General features: G+C 42.3%; 1 protein-coding gene across 2 annotated transcripts in view; it reads left to right on the top strand.

Annotated features, from left to right (window-relative positions):
* Nucleotides 1–1,224: 1,224 nt before the first annotated feature.
* The window catches only part of MAGI2 (membrane associated guanylate kinase, WW and PDZ domain containing 2), a 760,760-nt gene continuing 739,963 nt past the window's right edge, over nucleotides 1,225–22,021 (top strand). For both annotated transcript variants that reach the window (XM_074161622.1, XM_074161614.1), the window contains exon 1: nucleotides 1,225–1,551. In XM_074161622.1, the coding sequence (XP_074017723.1) occupies nucleotides 1,251–1,551 (301 nt within the window). In that variant the 5' untranslated portion in view covers nucleotides 1,225–1,250. The remainder of the gene's footprint in view (nucleotides 1,552–22,021) is intronic.

Here is a 22,021-nt window from a genome sequence, read left to right as displayed (position 1 = left end):
AAAGCCATGCCAACTGCTACACTCCACTGCTCGCACACATGTTAGGCATATGACAGAACTAATTAAAGGCGAGCCCACAGGAGGAGCGGCTTACAGTATCACCTGCTGAACAGAACGCGCCCCAGGGTGATGCTCCGGAAGTTGGAAATGTCCGTCTTTGGCCACTAAGGTCACTTGGGGTTTAAGGCCAAAGAGCAGACAGCAGCCTGACTGAGGGTGAACATCTGGCGGGTGATGGTAAGTAGATTTTATAGAACAAACTGCCACCTCTCTCTTTGCTGTACTCTCTTCAGGTATAAAGGTATAACCCATCTGAGCTTTTAGCTCCTGTCTCCTGTGCCGGCAGTAACCAGTGTTAAAAATTATACCCATGTTCAACTCAACAAACTGAAGTGCGAGACCTCCGAACAGAGGGAAAACACTGTGAAGGTTCCTAAACCCGAGATCCTCGACCCAAACGGTGGCCTTTTCCTCTCCTGCCCACAAACTCCGTGGCTGGGTCCTTCCCCGCCGTGAGCAGCGCCTCGGGACCGCAGCATCCCCGACTTCCCCAACTCCGGCACGCCGCTAGGGACGATGCGCTACGGCCCGGGGGGCTCAGCCCGCCCCGGCGGAGGGGGAGGCCGGCCGGGAGACAGCCAGGGGCGGCGGCGACCCCCCTGCCCCATCTTTCCACGGGAGCCCCCTCTGGGCCAGGGCAGGGGCCGGTCTCCCCGCCGGGTGCCTTCCCCCCCCCCCCCCCGCCGCCCCGCCTGGGCCGCTCTCCGCCTTCTGCCGGCCGTGCCAGGCAGCCTCCATCTCGGCCTTCACTACCGGGTCAGGCGAGGCGGGAGCGGAGAGGCAGCGCCCGCCTCGCTCCGCCACCGACATCCCTCCTCCTCCTCCTCCTCCCGGCGGCCGTCCCCTCCCTCCTCCCTCCCTCCCTCCCTCCCTCCCTCCCTCCCCGCTGCCAGTTTCTCTACAACTAGTACATCCAGGCACAGGCAGGGTCCCGGCCGCCGCGGCTGCCATGGATATCAGCTAGAGCCGGAGGGAGAGGGCAGAGAGGCGCTCCCCGAGCCAGCTCCCAGCCCCGCGGGGCCGCCGCGCCCTCCCTCCCGCTCACAGCTCCCCGCCCGCCCCGAGCCTGCCCCGGCGGAGCCCCGGCTGCCCCGGGGAGGCGGCGGGGGGGGGAAGAGGAGGGAGGGAGGGAAGGGAAGGGAAGAAGGACGGAATCCAGGGAGGGAGTCGGGCAGAGCATCCCCACGGCAATGTCCAAGGGCTTGAAGAAGAAAAGCCACTGGACGAGCCGAGTCCACGAGATTGTAATCGTGAGGAACCCGGAGGGGCAGCTGGGCTTCGAGCTGAAGGGGGGCGCCGAGAACGGGCAGTTCCCCTACCTGGGGGAGGTGAAGCCCGGCAAGGTGGCCTATGAGGGCGGCAGCAAGTTAGTGCCGGAGGAGCTGCTGCTGGAGGTGAACGAGACCCCCGTGGCCGGGCTCACCATCAGGGATGTGCTGGCCGTGATCAAGCACTGCAAGGACCCCATCCGGCTCAAGTGCGTCAAGCAAGGTAAGGCGGGGACGGCCCCCCCCCCCCCCAGCCTCCAAGCCCCCCCCCCAAGTGGGCCGGGGCAGGTCTAGGGGGCAGCAACTTTGTTGCCGCAGTTTGACTTTACCCCCCAATTCCCCGCCGGAGCCGCCCCCCTCCCCGCCGGCGTAGGGGGGGTGTGGGGGGGGAAGGATGCGAGCGGCGCGGCGCGGTGCCCGCAGCCGGGCGAATTAAATGTGCGTCAGTGACAGCGCTTCGCCATGCCGCGGGAGGGGGCGGCGGGGCGGCAGCATCACCCACCCCCCGTCCCCGTCCGTCGCCCGCCCCACCGGCACCGGTACCGGCCGCTGGACCTGCCGGTGGGGCCGGAGGAACGGGGAGGGGAGCGGGGCTTGCCCTTGGCTCGGCTTCGCTCCGGGCGCCTCGGCGTGGGGACAAGGGGCTGGCTGGCCGCTGGGCGCCGGGTGGCATTAAGGGCGGCTTGAGCATCTCTTAAGTGTCATTAGCGGAAAAGTCATTCATTTGATCCCTGGTGAAAACGATCGCCTAATCCTGGGGAACGGGGAGCTGCGAAAAAGTGGGAGGGAGAGGCAGAAAGAAACTTTCGGGAGAGAGCGGTCTACTTTTGCCCCTCCTCTGTTCCTCGTATTTATTTTTGAAGTACTGTAATAGGTTAATGCATTTCTAGGAAAGTCAATAGAGACGCCGCAGATGCTGTTTACATGTTTGTTTCTGTCCTCTTTAAACTCTGCTGAGTTGGGCTATCTGCAGCTGAACGCTTGGGAGGAGGTTTCTGCTACCCCAGCAGCATTTCTGAAGCAGAGGAGCTGTGAGCTGCTCCGGGAACCGAGTCTGTAGGTGCTCCTTGGACATGGATGGTGCGGTGGCTGGACGCGTTTTGCTAAAGTATGTGTTTCAGCCGGGCAGTAACCTCAGCCGTTGAAAACTTGGGGATTTCTGCAGTGGGAAGACTTTTGATGCCGTGCATCAGAGACCTTTGTGCTCTGTGACTGTAGCCGGCAGCCTTTGCTCAGAGGACATACAGGCGAGGTCCTCTGACATTTGGTATAATTTTGTCATTTAACTTCCTCATTGTAATTGGCGGTTTATTGTTTAAAGTGGCGTTTGCGATACTTCTGAATGCTTGAAAGAGATGCCAATTACAAGTTTTTCCAAACACAGCAGAATCAGTAGAAAGAATTTGACTTTCACTCAGGCCTCCAGCATGTACTTTATGATGTATTCAGCTAGGTCAAACCTCTAAATAAAGATATGATCTGGGATTTTTCTGTTTGTCCTTTTGGGTAAGTTGTGCAATATGTTGTAGGTCATATCTTGATCGTCAGGCAATGCAGGGAGACACAAAAGTTTATGTGATAAGTGAAGATTAGAAAGGAGTATAATGGATTCTGTCTTGCAGTATAGTGTCATCTCTGGGCACCTGAACTCCTCTGTAGTTTCCTCTCTTTATCAATAATTTTAGTGTGAGTGGTCTTACTGTGATGGGATTCAAAAAGAAGCGGCAATGGAAGTGTCAAGAAGATAAGGGTATATTGTCTGTTAAGTTATTTAAATTCTTTTTTCTCTGCTTTACAGTAATGCCAATTTAAGGTTACGTTCATTTACTATGTGAAACAGTCTCTGTCCCACCTCTTCATTGTTTTTCTAATATTTCTCTTTAAGTCAAAGCAATCACCAGTGATTCATTAATGTGTGCACTCTCAATAAAGATATCTGTCATACATGAATTAGGGACATTAGTCAGGCTTTTAGTCTGTGGATTACTGCAAGGTTCTTGAGTGTGACATAGAGGATGAATTCTAAATTCCACCTAGTTTTTATATATATATCTGTATATCTCTGAGGAGTTTCACTTCAGTATGTTAGCACACTACACTTTTGATGCAAGTCCTCAAAGCACTGGCCAGATGACTGCGTGTTTGGAAGTGCCAGTTCTGCATAGATTCTTGGACTGAGATAGACTTCCTGGCTGGAATGATCTTTCTTGTGCTCCAGCATCCTTTACTTCGCCAAAGGGAGAGGCCTTCTGGATTCAAGTTCCTATTTAAAAAAAAAAAAAAAAAAGCTCAATGGTTTGTGTATTTTATGTCCTTCAGTGTAATTCAGCCTAATCTGTGCACCTCCTGGTTACAAAGCGCAGACAGCAGGCATCTATGTTACTCACAGTAACAAATTACTATTCCCCAACAGTACTTTGCAGCAATGTGTAGGAGAGAAAAAACATGGCAGTAAAATCTTTACATGTTTTTGTAACTTTTGTTTGCCTTTTAATTACAAAACACCTTTACTGTGCTGGAACAAGGTTAATGTCTCCCATTATCATTGTTTCTGCATAATTTATCAATGATATCTCTGTAAATTAGAATAGCATGACCTTGAATGCACCATGTGACTGTAGCTGCTTCTTCAGTGCTGCCTAGGAATGAAGTCAGAGAGAGAAATGTGGAGGTAGGACACGACTATTTATAATGTGATGTTTAAGAGACTGTGAGTATTTCTCTTGTTTGAAAGTTTTGCTAATTGAGCAGTGACAGTTCACTCGTAGATGAAATCAGGGAATGGCTAATTCAGTTTACAGGAATCAGCTTAGCTGTTTTGAAGTAAGGAAAATAAAGGTGCTTTCATGATTTTTCATTATGTTGTGTTTGATTAAACACCCCCCTCTTCGAAATAATGAAATACTTTATCTTTTATCACAATACAAGGTGAAATACTTCTTTAAAAAAGGTCCAATGGCATATTGCTGTTTTATGTTAACTGAACATCTTGAGCTAAAAATATTAACTTAGAAAAAAACAATCATATAATGTAGGAGTTGCTGTATATATTCAGGAGGAGTAAACATCATGAGAAACTAATTAGCAGTTCCACGATATCTGACATACAACTCTCCTAAATATGACAACCAATAAATAAGGTTTTAATATAGGAAATTATTGCCTGATTTTGCACGGGGAGAAAAGATTGGAAAAACCATTATTATTACTATTTTTCAATCCTAATTGTAAGGGTTCGCAGAGACCTATTCCTTGGAGACTATTTCCTGTTTGATTTTTTGTTAGTTTTTTTTGCAAGCCGCTTATTGTGCTACTGTAGGCAGAATCACAGGGATTCTCTTAAGATACATGGGGTGAAATCTTGGTCCAGGTGAAGCCAATGGCAAACCTGTCCTTGACATCAAATGAAGACAACAGGATTTCCTCTGTAAAGTCTTATGCTTTTTTGAATATCTACCCTTTCTGTGGGAGAATTTTGTACAGCAGTCAAATTAGTTGGGCATATTTTGCAAATGTTACGCATTCTGACCTTCTACTCACTCTGGTGAAGAGAAGAGCCTTACTGTTTCTGAAATAAATACTTCTCAATTTTGATGTGATTGTTTTTACATGCAGAACATTTTAGATTAAGTACTGTCTTCTTCCCACAGATGCACAGATGTATAGTTGTAAAAGTAGCAATGTGTTAAGGAAAGGCATCCTAATTTGGATAAGTAATCACACGGGGAAGAGTCATGTGAGGAGCAGTGGTGTCTCCAGTTCCACTCTCTGTTCATCACTGCTGTCTCAAATCCACAGCATCTTTCCCCAGCAGTTCCCATCAGTAGGCGACACAGGTCCATGATGTACACAGCCTCCAGTACAGCTTTGGTTTTAGTTTGAAGGGTTGTGGGAACAGCCCACTCAGTTCTACTGCATAAGCCAGGATCTTTTTTCTTTTCATGGAGTTATAAACTTCCACAGATGCACTCACCAGAGTCCCAATGAATGGTCTGGAAACATGGATTTCAGAAGTCAGGAGCATTGCAGCAGATTTTGTCCTGGAGCTGCTGCCTCACACATCTCTTCCTCAAGGAAAATGGTTTGGACATACTAAGTAACCAAGTGATCTGACTAATTGAGCAATTTAATTTACTTTTAGAAGTATGTAGTTGTATGACCATATGAAACTAGTAGTTGAATTGGTACTTTATGTTGACACTTTCTAATGTCTCTGATCTCACTAAATCGCCAGACTTTAGGCTTCAGCCCATAATGCCTTAGCTCCTTATGCAAAAAGGCATTTAGGACATATAGTGTAAGCAGGGACTTAAAACCAGTTTTACTTTCTCAGTCTAATCATTTGCTTAACAGTAAGCATACGATGAAATGTTTTGCTGACTACAGATGGACTTGGGCATATTTGCAAGTGCTTTCCCAGTCAGAAGATTTGGACCTTTATCAGGGAGTATAGCAACAGGATGAGGGGTAATGGTTTTAAACTGAAAGAGGGGAGATTTAGATAAGATATCAGACAAAATTCTTTACTGTAAGGGTGGTGAGACACCGGAACAGGTTGCCCAGGGAAGTTGTGGCTGCCCCATCCCTGGAGGTGTCCAAGGCCAGGCTGGATGGGGCTTTGAGCAACCTGGTCTAGTGGAGGTGTCCCTGCCCATGGCAGGGGGGTTGGAACTTGATGATCTTTAAGGTCCCTTCCGACTCTAACCATTCTATGACTCTATGATTCTATGACCCTCACTAGGATCGATACAAAAGTGGCTGTTTGGGCAGAGTGCAGGTCCACATCCTCCACATCCTATTTCTGGTAGTGGCAACAGCAGTTTCCCACTGAAGAATAAAGGGACAGGACAGGACTGTCCTAGCACCCAGTGATTTGTGGTTCTGGGATTTAATAGCCTTGTAGTGGTTTAGGGGTTTGTTGTTGTAGTTTTGTTTTGTTTTGTTTTGTTTTTTTTCTTAATGAGTTCATCCATGAATTTTGCAATTAAAACCTGGATTGCCGTAAACTTTTTTTTTTTCTTTAAAAGTCTGTGATGAGGCTTTCGATGGGGAAGTATGGGAATGTTTTGGTTTTCCAAAGTTTTGCCTGCCACATGTAAATACCATGTCAGCTGGTCAAAATGTTACTATTTTCCTATTTTCCTACAATCCTTTTCATACACATTTTCCTATGTATAGTTATTTTTTAAAGAAATTTATTTCATTATTTAAATTCATGAAGAATTTCGTTATTTAAATTCATCAAGAATTCCCTTCTTTGTTTATTAAAATACTCTGTGCATACAGATTGTCTTTTTGTGTTTTTTCTTCCTGGGTATTGATATATACTATCTTCCAAGATCTGAATTTGGATAAAATTTTCTTCACTAATATAAAGAACAATATTTTACAGGAGAAAGCTGCATGATTTTCCCAAATAAAAAAAAATAATTCACGTGTCTTGCAAAAACCAAACGCAAAGAACTATGAAAACCTGCAAGGTTGCACTTCTGGTCTCTTCTCACAAGCAAATAGCGATAGAACAAGAGGGAATGGATTCAAGCTGCAACAGGGTAGGTTTAGACTAGACATTAGGAAGAAATTCTTCACAGTAAGAGTGGTCAGACACTGGAACAGGCTGCCCAGGGAAGTGGTTGAGTCACCATCCTTGGATGAGTTTAAGAGTCGTTTAGATGTGGTGTTGGGGGATATAGTGTAGGGAAAAACTTTGTAGAGTAGGGAAGATGGTTGGACTTGATGATCCCAAGGGTCTTTTCCAACCTGAATGATTCTATGATTCTATGATTCTATAATGCAAAGATATTATTTGAAAATAAACTGTACTTCAGACCTAGTCCTTTTTCCTAACTTGTGCTTCCTAGGATTTTACTAACTCTAGAAATTAAATTCAGAGTTCTCTTTTTACCATTACTTTATGTCATTCTTATGGTTGTCCATCTTAATTTAAAGACCATTGAAGCTGACTTCTGACTCATGTAGCTGGTGATTTATTCTTCAGCTCCTCCAGAGAGATTGTGATGTTTCATGTCAGGAACTCTGTGTGTTCACTGGCAGTAGAATTATATTCATCAGTCTTTTTCCTTCTCTGAGAATTACAAATGTGTCATTAAAGGATGGGGCCATGACTTTGTTAGTGCATCATTTCCTTGAAGAAATGAAATAATTGAGAGTGCTCTGCTTAGTTCTGTTAAGTCACATATGGTAAAGTTCATCTCACACTAACATTTGTCCATCTGGTGATACTGTTGACATCAAAGTACTGGTATGAGGGGGTAAAATTGCATCTGACTTATTTTATACATCCTATAATCTCAACCAGAATTAATTCAGCATTTCATGCAAGATACGGATTTTGCGCTTTTGCTTTCAGTGTTCATGATCTTTTCCTTCCTCCTTATAGATGAGGAGCTCCTTTCATGACATGAAAGAGTTGATAAATTATTCATCTACATTTTTTGTGTAAAAGAAATGGTGTATACATGGAAAAAGTGCTCCTTCAGAAGGGATTTATGTGAGGAGGTGGTCATAACTGTGATTTAGAAAGGCTGATGGAGAGGAAGGCGCTGCAGTAGTTGTAGAAGCAGATGTTTCTTGTTCTTTTCTTCCTCATAGTGTTATAAACAAATGAAAAAAAAAAAGGAAACATTTTTTGCTGGAGACCATCAAGGCAAGGGTCGAAGAACATAGTGCTATTGCTCAACTGTGTTAACATACTGGAAGTAATTTTTTTTCTTCCATATGTATACTATGTGTTTATAAATATATGAGTATGCATATATCTGAATAATTTTTTTTGAGAGTTATTGGTAGGACTTTGTAGGTTGAGAACGTGTAAGACTGTGTAGTATTGCTACATAGTACTAGAATATCTAATTATATTTATGGGCTACAGTACTAATGTAGAATATTTTTCATGTAAGTTTTGATGCATATATATATTTACAATGAACCCATCCACTCTCGTGGCCAAGCAATGTGCAGTATGGCACGGTATTCTGAAGCAGCAAAAAAAAATCATAAACTTTGGAATAAGATTGACTAGATGCCTACCCAAGCAGGGCAGTCTATAGTGCAGAGTTTGAAGGTATTGATTTCAGTAGCAAAGTGCCTGTCTCTGGTTTTTGTTGCTGAATGTCATTGCAATGCTGGCCTTAACTGAATTTTCTAAACTCACAGGGGCTGTGATCCCAATGCTATCTCTTCAGCATGCCTAATTTATTACAAATCCACTTTCTTTCAGCTTCATGTAAATCTACCCAGTAATAAGGTGTAATAATTTTACTTGCCATTTGTATGGCTTTCTCACTGTAGGCTGAAGTTGCCACAGTGGAAACTGGAATAGCAGACAGAAGCAAGGGCAAAGGAACAGAGTGAAGGGCTTTAACAAAAAGGAAATTTATCTCGCATTCCTAAACTGGACAAAAATTCTCGTTGGTAATTGATAATCTCTAAGCAATACTTATGGTTTGAATGCTCTTTTAATATTGGCCTAAAAATTCTAATTTATTCAAACCTCCTATCCATAGTTTGGACTCATCAGTAGAAGCTTAGTTGACAGAAGGTTGCTGTTTGTTTATATCTGCCATGTATTTACCCTTTTTACAGTGTGTAAATGAACCAGAAATGCATTCTTTCTGAACTCTCAGTCAGGACATACAGATTTCTAGGATCCAGACAGCTTAATCAAAAGGTATGTTGCTGTCAACGCAGCACTTCAGGTGTCTTCTCATTCATATATAGGTTATGATTAGTAATATATGAATAATGCTGTTTCACTCTGCGTATCAGCTTCAGACACTTCTCCTGAATGTCTTTGATTAGTTCCACAATGCATGAAATCAAGACGAAGGAAAGTAAGACAAGGAACAAAGTGGAGAAAGTAAAATGTGGGAGATAGAGTCCCAGGAAAAAATATTCAGAGCTTGTTAAACTAAAATATTATTTGGTTTGGAAATCGTATGTTCTGTCATATTCAGGAGGGGGTGTACAGCCCTGAGGAGATTCTCCAGCACAGGGAAAGTCAGCACAGGGAACATGCATTTCCTAGGTCTGTCTTAGTTCCTCAAAATTGAAATCTCATGCTGAGCTAAAGCTGGCCCTCTGAAATGCCCACAACTGACCCAATGAAAAAATTGTGTTTCTTCTTCTTTAGCTGACACCACAAGTTGTTCTTAATGTGTCTCTATTTCTGTCCCAAGTTCTTGCCAAAGTGGGGTGAAACAATGGTGCCCCGTGAGAAACGGGGGAGAAACACATATTTGTGTTGGATGACACATATTTGTGTAGGATGACTTTTGTATGTGTGTGACAGTCCTACAAAAATGGAGATCTACCCAGTAGTGTTTAGTTGCCATCACACCAGAACTGCATGCCTTGCTGCTGAGGTGGCCCTTCACCTCCCCGGCTCACTGTCTGCATCCTCCCCATCTGTGGTACCAAACCAGTTGTGGTGACATTGACCTTCAGAAGTAGTGCTGGCCCACAAACACTTGAGTGAGTTCTGCGCCTTTCTTTTCAGACCTCCGACCTTGGGAAGCAAGGCTTACAGTTCAGGTGTTGAAGACTGTGTAAAAATGGAAGAAAAAAACCAAGCATGCATGTGTTGTATGGTTTACAGACAGACCAGAGTTTCCATGTCCACTGCCAGAAAAAAGCCATAGTTGAAATAATGCCTCCTTACATTTCTATATCACATTTTTCTGAGTCTCTTGAATCGTCCTTGGTTCAGATCAGTGTCCTTCAAGAAGCTCCCCCATATACCTTTTCTTTCTTACAAACCATGGAGTCTTACGTGTCGCCAATGTCCTTCTTTCTTGCCAACTCCACAGCTTTTCTGCTACTGAAGCATCTTTGTTCAGAGCTTGCTGTGTCCCTGGAATTCACCTTAACCCTTTCCAGTAGTGCGTCTTTCAGGTTTGGCATTAGCACCAGCTAGTTTAGTCTGCCAGTAAGATATTTCTACCCTCTGTGCTCAAATTTACTTAAGAAAGCATGCAGAAACTTGTTTTGACCCAGAATTTTTGCATTCCATGGTTCCAGATCATTCCTGTTCTGATGGGAGCAAGCCTGGTATAACAATCTCCCATTGTCCCTGGTCTGGGAGATACGTGACACAGCCTTGACAACATATGGTAGTCTCTATAGCCATCAATGGCAGTCATTTCATTGAATTATCCAAAATTACTAAATCGTTCACAGAGTCCCCACATTATCACACTGGGGGCCAGAGTTTTCCTTTGGAAGTCTGTTAGGTCAGACACTGAGGACAAACTTGAGATCAGTCACTGTCTGCAGAGTCATAGCGAGTTTGTTTGTGTTGAAAAACTCAGAATAGAAGAAATATTGCATCCTCAGTACACAGAAAAAAAAAAAAAAAAAAGAAAAAAACCAGAAATCGATTTTATAGTTATGAGTAGTGCTGATAGATTTGCTATGAATAGCAGAACAACTGGAAAATGATAGTAGGAATATAATGAGCAAAATTTTGTACACTGTATACTAGCAAGTTAATTTTCTAGCTGTGTTAATGTAACATTAGTATTCCAGAGTGGAAGTCCTTCCTGGAAACAGGTACAAGTCATCTTTTATTACTTACCTATTTAATCTTGGTATCTTCATATCTCACATTGGCCTTGCATTTGTCAAAATGAAATGTGGAATATGATTTGTTAAATTGCACATTTTATGGTGGTTTTTTTTTTTTTAATAAAATAAAAATTCTTCCAGCTTTGTTTCCTTAATGGCAATCATAAATTAATCTGCATATTTTGGATAAAATATATCAATTTCATAAGGCAACACCTAACTCATGCTACAGAAGCCGAAAGGGAACAAAATTAGGGCATCAGTCTCATTCCAGGACATCTGTTTCACACGTAAGTTCTTACAACATACACATTTTTTGGTTGCTTGACTTTAAGCTTAGATTGAAAATTGAGGAATGGTCCTGTTTGTACCGTGTATGAGTTATACTGAATAGTTCCTAGCATGTTGCATGCGCAGGGCTGGTTCTTTAACTGGTATGAAATGAAGTGGCTGTGTTAGTTTTTGTTATTTCCTTACTAAGTCCTTCTTTGTGCTAAATCTGCATTAATAAATGTCACGTAAGCCTCTCTTCCGCTTCCAAAGTGGTACGTTAGTATAAACAAGGATTAATCCCATTATATTTTAATTCTCTGTCCTTGTATAGGAACAGCATTTTATATTTCAAAGTGTTTCAAACTTAATAAGCTAATAGAGGACCTAGGTGCTCCCATCATTGAAGGGCAGTCCTTATGGAGCGGGAAAGGCAGCAGCTGCTGAACTCTTGTAGCAGGCTGGGGCAGGAGGTGAAAACCTTTTCAGTTTACGTTATCATGTGTTTTGGTTAGGTAAAGTGTAATTACCCCCCAGATTTCCCGCACAGCCACTACACTGTTCTTTTGCAACGCTCTCCTTGAAGCTGAGTGCTGAGGAGATGCCTGCTCTGCACTTGGCAATATTAGGTGGGGTGCTGTGACTCCTGTTCGTTATATTGACTTTTTTCTTTTTTCCCGGTATTTTTGATTTCTCTGCCCTTGTGGGTTTGCTACATCTGCCCGTTGTCTCATGCATAAAGTCTTAAACATTTTGGTGAGAAGAGCTGCCTTTTTGTTACAGCAACTAGCATGACAGTTTCAAGTTGGGAGTCTCTAGTTTCTATGGCAATGTAAGTAAGTATTCACATTAAATTCAGAGTTAGCCATAATGACTTTCTTGGTAATAGTTACTGGAAATATTTTGTATCATTTTAACACAGCATCTGTAACTCAAATTGGCAATATTTCAGTCTTGGTAATAGAAGCTGTAAAGTGGATGAAAGTTGAACAATAGGATTTAAGAGAAAATACCCGGTTATGACTAATGTGGAGAGTCTATTATTGGTAGCGCTGGTCTGTTGTCTCATGGTCTTTCCATCGCAGCTACTGCTAGTGAAGCCTGTTCAAAAAACCTTAGCTATTCTGAATACAGAGAATATATTTTCTGAACAATTTAGTTTTTTCTTTTTATCTGCTCCATTTACTTTTGGAAGAACATTTCCCCCCTGTAAACTTCTAGAAGAATTACTGGAATTTCTGATAAGCCAGTAAAAAGGGCTTTTTCAACACTCACTCTATTTGGTCATTTTCCAGTAAAAATAGCATAAAAGATTTCAGGGAAAGAATGCATCACAGCACTGGAAATTTTGTTGGGAAAATAGAGTAAAGCCAAGATGTTGGGTTTTCTTAATTAAAAGTCAGTAATTGAAATATTAATTAAAAGGTCTTCTGGATTCATATTTATGTTGAGTTTTTATGTTATGCCTGTGGTACTTATGTACTGAAATACCTTTCAGGGCAGATGAACCCATAAAATTTAAAAAGGTCTCCTTTAAATATGTGTGAAATATTGTAGGGGTTTGTGTACAGTTAATATAACTTGCAGAAGTATAACAGCTGCTTTGCTTTGATAGGGATTCTCGTTCATATGTGTATTTTAAGGGTAATAAAATTAATGTTTCTTAATGTTAAAGTTGGAGAAACTGAAGATTTTTATTTTTTATTTTATTTTTTCATACCTGAGAAAGCCCCTCCTGCATCGGAACAGAACAGTATCAGCTTCTCTTAGGAAACATAGCAGATCCAACTGGGATCCAACAGTGTTATTTCGGGTCAATATTAAGTAGGTTTCTAGTAAGCGGTAACCAGCTTTCTCCCCAGTTGCTTGAGGAGCTAGTTGCAGTGAGCTTCAGAATTCCTCCCTCCGTATCTGCAGGTTGTTGGCCAGCCAGTGAGGAGGATGCTGCTGGGAAAGAGATTTGCAGCTGAGGCATTAAAACAGAAGTCTTCACATGTATCCCTCTAGACATTAATATTACTCTTCTGAATAGCTTCCAGATTCTGAAAGGCCTTTATAAAAAGAGCTTATTCAGACTCCCCCAACAGGGAGCTACCATCGGTGTCCTCACCAACCTCACTGAATTTCAGTGCAGGGTGGGAAGCTGGGACGGTGTAAAACTTCCTCTCACCTTTGGTTTCCTGAGCTAGGCTTTGAGATATTGTTCTTAAAAACTCCTGGGAAATTGCTGAGTTTCACAATCATAGTGATTATATTTTCATCATGTGTGCTGTCTTTTTATATTTTTTTTAATGTTATTTAAACTAGCTTTTTAGAAAGAAAGGATTTATCTAAATATGTAACATTTCCCAGTAGAACTGGCACTGTATTTCTTCAGTGCAATTGCTTAGTTTTTTCTTTTTATTCTTTAAAAAATTAATCTCTTAAAACATGAACGTTATTATTAGCCTATCAAGACAACTGAAAACAGATCCCATGGAGACAGGTACTACAAGCTGGCAGTGAGAAACACTCACTGCCCCAAAGGGTTTATAAAGGCTAATTAGACACAGCGGATAGGTAGGAAGAGACAGAACCGCACAGTGGTGTAATGACTTGCCAAAAATCTCAGATCAATCAATAGCAGAGTGAAGAACCCTGCAATGTAATTTAAAAGTCTATACAAGCAGTTCTGCGTCCAAGTAAAGGCACACAAGCTGCAAAAAAAAAAAAAGCCCTTTTCCTGTTCAATGAGTATTTCTATTGATTGCTTGAGTAAAATATTTTTGTAGGTATTTATTTTAAATTCCATGACAAATCCTGTGTAAAGCAGAAGCTTTGTCAATAATAAAGAAGCACAAGCGTGCAAAGGTCTGTTCAGAGGAGAGAGTGTGGTGGAGTGTTGCCTGCTAAAATAAAATGCCTTTCAGAAAGATATTGGAAGTTGTGAAGTATAGGAAACCAAAGTAATATACATTTATATATTTTAATGAGATACTTATGTTTGTTTGCAGTGCTAATTGGACATGTAGGCACATCAACCACACTGTACAATGTATTTGTTAAAATTTTCCTGGCCTGTTAAGGCTGCTGCCTGATGAATGGCAAATTATAAATAATTTGAGTGGGGTTTTTTGGGATGTGGGGTGTTCTTTTCCTTTTCTTTTTGTTTTAAAAAACTTCTGATTTGTCTTGGAAATATGAGGAGTCCTAAAAAATGCTAGCACAGGCAAAGTTTGGTTTGCCAAGGGAGATGTACAAAATACTAATTAAAAACCCAGTGTGAACCTCTCTCTTTTCACAATGCTGGGGGGCTTCAGATTGGCTTTGGTGGATGGCGGCATCTTTCAGAGCCCTGATCTTGCCGTTTTTTGACCCAGATTGAGTGGGGTTATTGGCAGAATCCCAGATTTAGCCTAATTTGCAAATAGGTTAGGCTAGGGTTTGGAGCTGTCACTTGACATCCCCACAAATTACTGAGCAATCGTGGAGAAGTGAGACTGTCCTGATGTTATGAGGACATCTGGTAATGCCAGGCAGGGCTCCATTCAGGCCATTTCAGTTGCATGAAAGGTTATACTTTGTGGTACTGTACGTTTGCCCCCTCTGTGGAGAGCTGTTGGTCCCTCTTTGTGCTTTCACATCCTTCTCTTTGGCATCGGTTTCTCATTTCTCACTGGAAGCTCTTCCCCCCACTTCTCTTGGAGAGGCTGGCACGGAGGAAAGGGCGAGGGGACTCCCTAGCATTTACCTGCTGTGAGGAATGTCTGCCTGAGCTGGTGGAGTATGTTTCACTGTGAGGATCCTCTAGAAGGTCTCCATGACCTCCTCTTCCTGTGCATGGGGCCTGCATAGAGACAATCAGCAAGAGGCAGGGTAGGATTTTACCTTGTGCAAGCAACAAGGCTTAGGTCTTGATAAACCCACCCTCGTTTTTCAGGAGAAGGGAGTTGCGTAACATTAAAGATGTCATCCAGCTGAGGTTCTGCGATACTTTTTTTAAATCCCCTTTTATGTACCACAATACTGCTAGGTCTTTTAAATGAAACTGGCACAGGCCAGTGCAGCACGTTATGGCCACCTGAACTGATAAAAAACCTCTTGTCTTCATTTGACAACCAGACAGTACTGTTCACTGCACAGCACCCTTCGTTATGTCATTAGTCTGATAGGGCTTTGGTCCTGAAGTTCATCATGATCATCATGGTCTGAAGTTGCGGCAGGGGAGGTTTAGATTAGATATTAGGAAGAATTACTTTCCTGAGAGAGTGGTCAGGCACTGGAACAGCCTGCCCAGGGAGGTGGTGGAGTCGCCATCCCTGGAGGTATTTAAGAAACGTGTAGACATGGCACTTCAGGGCATGCTCTAGTGCCCGAGATTGTTGGTTTGTGTCTGTGGGTGGTGTGGTGTGTGGTTGTGGGTGTTCGTTTTGGTTTGGTTTTGGTGTTTGGTGTTCTGGGATTTTTTTTTTTTTTTTGTTGGTTGGACTCAATGATCTCAAAGGTCCCTTCCAACCAAAAATATTCTGTGTGATTCTGTGATTCTATGAGCACACTGTTGCCCTGCGTTTGCATTATTAATTAATTAATTGAGGCTTTTTACATCCCCTGTTCAGAAGCTTTCCTAGCGAAGAAGAGGCGACCACATCTCATCATGTTTATCTTCGAAGATCTGATGGATCACAGAACTAGCGTGGCGTTGCTTTGAGTCAAAAGTTTATGCACGTGTTTACTCGTGTTTCGCCTGAAAACAGTGTTGTGTGTCACTGCTGAGAGGCGATTTCTGATCAAATCCAGGAACAGCCGAGCCTCTGTGTCTCTATAGGCTTTTTGTAATTTTCTCCCCCTTGGGCTGGCAGCCTCAAATGCTGCTGTCTCCTGACAACAGCCTGCAGTTGGGGGGGCAGACCTGCAACGCGTGGTTTACACAGAAGTTTTTCAGAGGGGCAGCAGAAAAGAGAGGGGGAAAAAAACCAACCAAGGTGATTCACCCAGGTCTGCAAGTCAAGGATCCCTCTTTATGTTTTAGATTATTTTTTTTAAAATATATTTTTCTGTTATGAAGAGCATATCTGTTGAATTTGCAGTAATAATTTTCTGTATCACGGAATCACGGAATGGTATCAAATGGTTAAATTTTATTATAAAATACAGATAACTTTGCAAATACCAGATTTTTTTCTGACTCTTTTTTCCCCTCTTGCTGCTCTAACCTACACACTGCAAGGGCTGTTTGCTCTGAATGCTTTGAATTTTATGTAAAACATATCTTCATAAGTAAAAGGGACCTGTAGCAGAGAAGCTCCATCTATAGTCCTATAAGGTATTTTACATGTTTGAAGCTTTGTATAAGAAACAAGAAACTCTTACATTTGGAAAATGAAATAATCACTTTGATTAACAATATTATAGCTCATATAACTTCAGAGTTTGGCTTCAATGGGCTAGAAACTGCAGTTTTCTCAGCATAAATTGCAGGTTTTCTGTAGCTTTCAGGGTGAGATAGACATTTAGAGTGTCTGAGCCAAATGGAGCTGCCCGTGCTGAGCAGCCCAGCCACTGGCCCAGCTGGAAGTGGCTGCCATCCCCAGGGATGCTTCATGAGCCTGCTGGAGCCGGCTCCTCGTTCCTGTAGGAGCAGCCTGTTTCCAGTGTCATCCTAACATAACGCAATAGCTTCTGACTGCTCCAGCCCAGGGATGGTCATAACTACTTCCACCTGGGGTTTTTTTATTAGTCAGCTTGGAGATCTTCCTTGAGCTCATTTTCCTTTGAAAGAAGTTCGTCTGTTAACAATCAGCTGGGCGTCATGTTTGCTTGCAAAGCACCTGCAACAACACATAATTTCTGCTTTGCTTATGTCAAACAAGACAGCCAAGAATTACATGCTCGTGCTGATTTATGCTATACTGGTTGGGATTACATTGGAAATGCATGAGTTTCATGTGTCTTGCTGAGCTTTGCTTTATTTTTGTGTGCCAATATCAACTACTCAGGGCAATTTCATATCAGTATTATCAAGTTCACAGTACAATGTGGAATATTTTGCATTTCTGTTGTAGGAGAATTGCCAGTCGACTGTAGAACTTGCACTTCCATGTGTTAGAGCTGTGTTTTAAAGGTTCGTAATTGAGTTTTGCTTACTAAAGCTGTCCGCAAACAATGTCTGTAATTTTTTTCTAAGAACTGTTTATGAAACAAGGAGATTTTGGATTGTCTTGTTTTTCAGAAGGGTTTGTGAAGTATTTCTGTAATTGCTTATTATAAATATAAAGAATAATCTGGCTGGCAAAGTGAGGAAAGAGGAAAAAAAAGAGGTAGGTGTGGAAGACAGTGCTGAGTAATTCCATCCAGTTGCTTAACAGCCTACAAAGATTTGCCAGGCTGCAGTGCTGGTGCTACTGCATGAGAATTTCCATCTCTTCAGATTACATATCATAGCATAGGACTCTTTAGTTGTGTTTTTTTTTTTTTTAAGAAGGACAGCATCTAATATAAGAGCTGTGAAGTTTCCCTGGGAAATTCCCCTGGGAAACAGAGATGTCCTCCCTTCTCAGCCCTGGCTCTGATGCAGAGGAAGGGCTGTGCTGCACCCCAACCTAGGACATGGAAGAGGCTTGGAGCTGGTGCCCTAACCCTGACTACAGGAGGGGAGAAGTGAGGGAGCTTGCTCTCCCCAGGGAGATGATTCCAGCCTCTTCTGCTTGAGGAAACCATGGGAGACGGAGGGGAGTTGTTCTCTTAGCCCTGGGACTGCAGCCTGCCCTCCATTCTTGCTGCCCATCTCCAGAGAGGAACTTTGCTTCCCTCCCCTCTCCCCTTTCCTCCAACATCCCTTACAGTCGGATTGGCACCTAAAACTTTGGCTTAGCATCAAGTCAGCCACCTTGCGGACCCAAAGGCCTTATCCACTGATGAGCTCTGTGCTGTGCCACTTGTCCCGCGGCGTGGGCTTTGGGAGCGGGGCAGAGGCTGGTGCTCTGGGCAGGCTCCTCTGCGGTGCCTTGCCAGCCAGAACCGATGTGCGGAGATTGGTTGAAAAGTCTCATCTTAACAGCTCATTAAAACTGATTGTTGTCCTTCATGGTACAATATAATTCAGCTCAGCAGAGGAAATAAATGTACTTGGTCTAAAAAAATTTTATGTTCCTCCCAATTTTTATGAATCTGTATAATGAAAACCTTTGGAGAAACTGTATGTTTAATGCATAAGTGGTTAAGTTAAGGTAACATTAAGAATTTGATTTAAACCAACAGAATCAAGGATTTCCAGATGAAAACTAAAATCTGTCTTTTCTTCCAAGTTTTGTTAAGCATGTAAAATGTCCTGGGTTTGTGACCATTTTCTGATTTAGGACATGCTTTTTTTCATTTTATTAGCGGAAGAGTTTTTCTGTACTATGTCAAAACAGATCCAGAGCAACTCTCCAATCCCATGTGTTTGGGGCCTTACTGGTACGGTACGCTGGAGTATGTTCAACATCGATCAGATAAACGCTCTCCTGTATCGCAGCCTTCAGTCCTGTGATTTGAAGGGAGTTACGTGCATAATCTCACTGTGTTTCAAAGACGTTGGAGCTCTCAGCTCTTTTCACGCTTCTACCCTGTGTTTTAAATGTGTGTTTTATTCTACAGCTCAAATAGTAGAACACTCAATATATGAAGTATTATGTTGTTGCTATCTCTGGCACTTAATGGACAAAAAAACCCAAAACAACCACCTTCCAGTCCTGAGGAGCTCAATATTGATAAATGTGCTGTCTCAAGGAGTAAAGATATAATCACCGAAAAAACCCCTAAGAGAAAAAAAGAACAAACATTAGGGAATGAAAAATAAAATTTAAAGCATTCAGAAGAGGATTGGGAGACTCCATAATTTGAAACCAATATTAATCCATTAGAGTTGATGTGAAGCTTTAAAAACCTGACAGCAGTGATTTACTTGCAGCTGGTGGAGTCTGGGGACGCCTCTGCCGCAGCTCATCAGCCCCACGGCCAGGTGAAGGGAACCAGGGAACCCGGGTGCTTCTGCTGGGGGTCAGCACGGGCTTGGCAGGGGGGGCTGCTGCTGGGAGGGGAGAGCAGTGCCGGTGCCGTCTGGGGGCTTGGGTGGTGACATCTGGGAGGACAGAGGAAGGGCTGGAGGTAGGCTGCATAACCACTCCTTACGATACCACGACAGACCAGTACGTCACTTTTTGAAAGCTCACTTCTCGAAAGCTCACTTCTCTAGTTATTTATATACAACTGTATATGTGAAGGGGTCTGTATGTGTAGTCATGACAAAAGAACAGCGGTTTATGATATGTCTCTTTTGATACAGCGCTGAGATATGATAATGTCACTATCGTGTTTGTTACCTGTTTTAAAGTGACAAATCTACAGGCAGTTTCAGTATTTCCAATGAGGTGTTTGAAATGCACGGTGACGTACATTTTAAAATGTACATTTTTAAGTAGATTAGGCATTGGGCAAGCAGTCAGGAGATCTGGGCTCTCTCTGATTCTCTAGAAACCTTAAATAAATTTCTTGGTCTCTCTGCCTTAGTTCCCCAATGATAATAAAATCATATTCAGTATTAAACTAATAATAGGTCTGCTCCTCAGAAAGAGGTTCTGAGGGTAACTCAATTAATAATTGTGGTGCAACAGAAGACAGGGTAGCATACTAATATAACCTAGAGACAATGTAATTGCTAATTATTCAATATTGACCTGGGCCTTGAAAACTAAATTCTCAAAGGTAGTCAGATTTTGTCTAAATAAGAGATAAATTACAATGTGGTTTTTCTTTAGTTCAAGGGTGTATTTGTATTTGTTCATTTTCTCTACATATAATGCATTAGTCCAAGATGTTTCCCATATCAGTTTTGAGACAGTAATCAAGTCATTGATCTTTTTTTCCTGTGTCTGTCTTCTTTTCTTTTTCTTTGTTTTTTAGCTGCATGGCAAATAAGGGCTTTTCCCTTAGCTAATAAGTGTGTTTTCTGTTATTATTGCTTTTCCAGAGGATAGTTTCTCTCCCAGCTTACCTAGCTGGGAGAGGTAAGGAGGATGCTCACTGAGTGCATTATCCTTCTTTCACCAGGGTAGCATGTGTGCTGGAGGTTTTATTTCAGCATTTATTTAATACCTATGGCCAAATGTTTGGACTCTGGGGTAGTTCCAGACAATTTAATTCCTTACTTTCCAACAGAACTGTAGTACTAGAAGTTAATGTTGTTTGTGATTATTATCTTTGCACTAGATTTTTTCTCCTGAGGGTATGTGAACACTTCGGAAGATATCTGGCCAAAAATACATCTCTGTGTTGCTTTGCTATTCATTCTCTACATTTTTATCATTCTGTGATTTGTCTATTTTATTTCTTTATGTAAAGAATCTACTTTCTGCATTATATTTCTTTGTTTTTCTAAGCTTTTGCCCTTCATTTTCATTCCAAGTCATACTTGTGGGCATTCTTCTGTTTGTTGTAGAGGCAGCATTGAAAGCACAGAGAGTTATAAAAATCCCGGTCTCAGAGTCAATACTAAATGTAACTGGATTTAACTCTTGATCCGCGTTTGCTAGATTTTAATTGGCCAAATCCTACAGGCTAGCTGCAATATTTCAGTAAAATTTGTGAGTACTAGATGGATACAACATAAGGCAAGAAAAATATGAGGCCCCACTACACAACCAACAACCAAGTTTCAAACTTGATTCCAAATGAAGGTGGTTTTGAAAAGAAAAAAAAGTGTTTTTCTCCTTTGATCTTTCTGGTTGATATTAAAGGTATTGAATTTCAGCATTTTTTTCTGAAGATATTGATTCTTTTGTGCGCTTTCAAACTGTTTGGGATTTGTTAGGTAGCTTGTTAGGTATTCTAGATTCCAGGACTGGGGTAGTTCATTGTTCTCAGCTGTCAGGTAAGATAAGGTGTCATCTTCTTTTATTTTGCCTCAAACTGATTTTACAAAACTATGGTTAGTTTATTTGAATAGTCTTGAAAGAACAATTCTTTTAAAGGAAAAGATTTCAGCTGCCTCAACAAATATAAGATGTAAACAGGCTGAAATAGATTATTTCTGTTTGGAGATTTTTACCTACACTTTGGGGTCAAAATCTGCTGTCAGTTAGGACATTGTAAACCCTGATTAAATCTTCTGTGGAATTGCTCTGGATTCACGGCAAAACTGAAAACACAGTATACTCCACTTTGTTCTTTGTATTTTAAGGTACCAGAGACTCTCATTACTCCATTTACAGGGGCAATATCTGAGTTTACTGAAAACAGGTATTTTCTAAAATTTTTTTTTTAAATGTTTATTTATCCCCCAGAAATTAGGTTGAATTTCCTATGTTGAGTAATTGGCTTTGATGCATAGCAAACTGTTATGCACCAGAATATTTGTATGAACCCCAAGAGATTCAACAAGGCCAAGTGCAGGGTCCTGCACCTGGGTCGGGGCAACCCCCTGTATCAATACGGGCTGGAGGATGAAGGGATTGAGAGCAGCCCTGCCAAGTAGGACTTGGCGGTGTTGGTGGACAAAAAACTGGACATGAGCCGGGAATGGGCGCTCACAGCCAAGAAGGCCAGCTGCATCTTGGGCTGCATCAAAAGAAGCATGACCAGCAGGTCGAGGGAGGTGATTCTGCCCCTCTGTTTGGCTCTGGTGAGATCCCACCTGGAGTACTGCATCCGGCTCTGGGGCCCTCAGCACAGAAAAGTCATGGACCTGTTGGAGTGGGTCCAGAGGAGGGCTACCAAAACGGTCAGAGGGCTGGAGCACTTCTCCCATGAGGACAGGCTGATAGAGTTGGGGTTGTTCAGCCTGGAGAAGAGAAGGTTCCAGAGACATCTTATTGCTGCCTTTC

The sequence above is a fragment of the Numenius arquata genome, chromosome 2 (assembly GCF_964106895.1).
Source record: "Numenius arquata chromosome 2, bNumArq3.hap1.1, whole genome shotgun sequence".
In the NCBI taxonomy this organism is placed as follows: Eukaryota; Metazoa; Chordata; class Aves; order Charadriiformes; family Scolopacidae; genus Numenius; species Numenius arquata.
The sequence above is the reverse complement of the archived record's forward strand: the minus strand, read 5'-3'. Positions and strand labels throughout refer to the sequence as shown.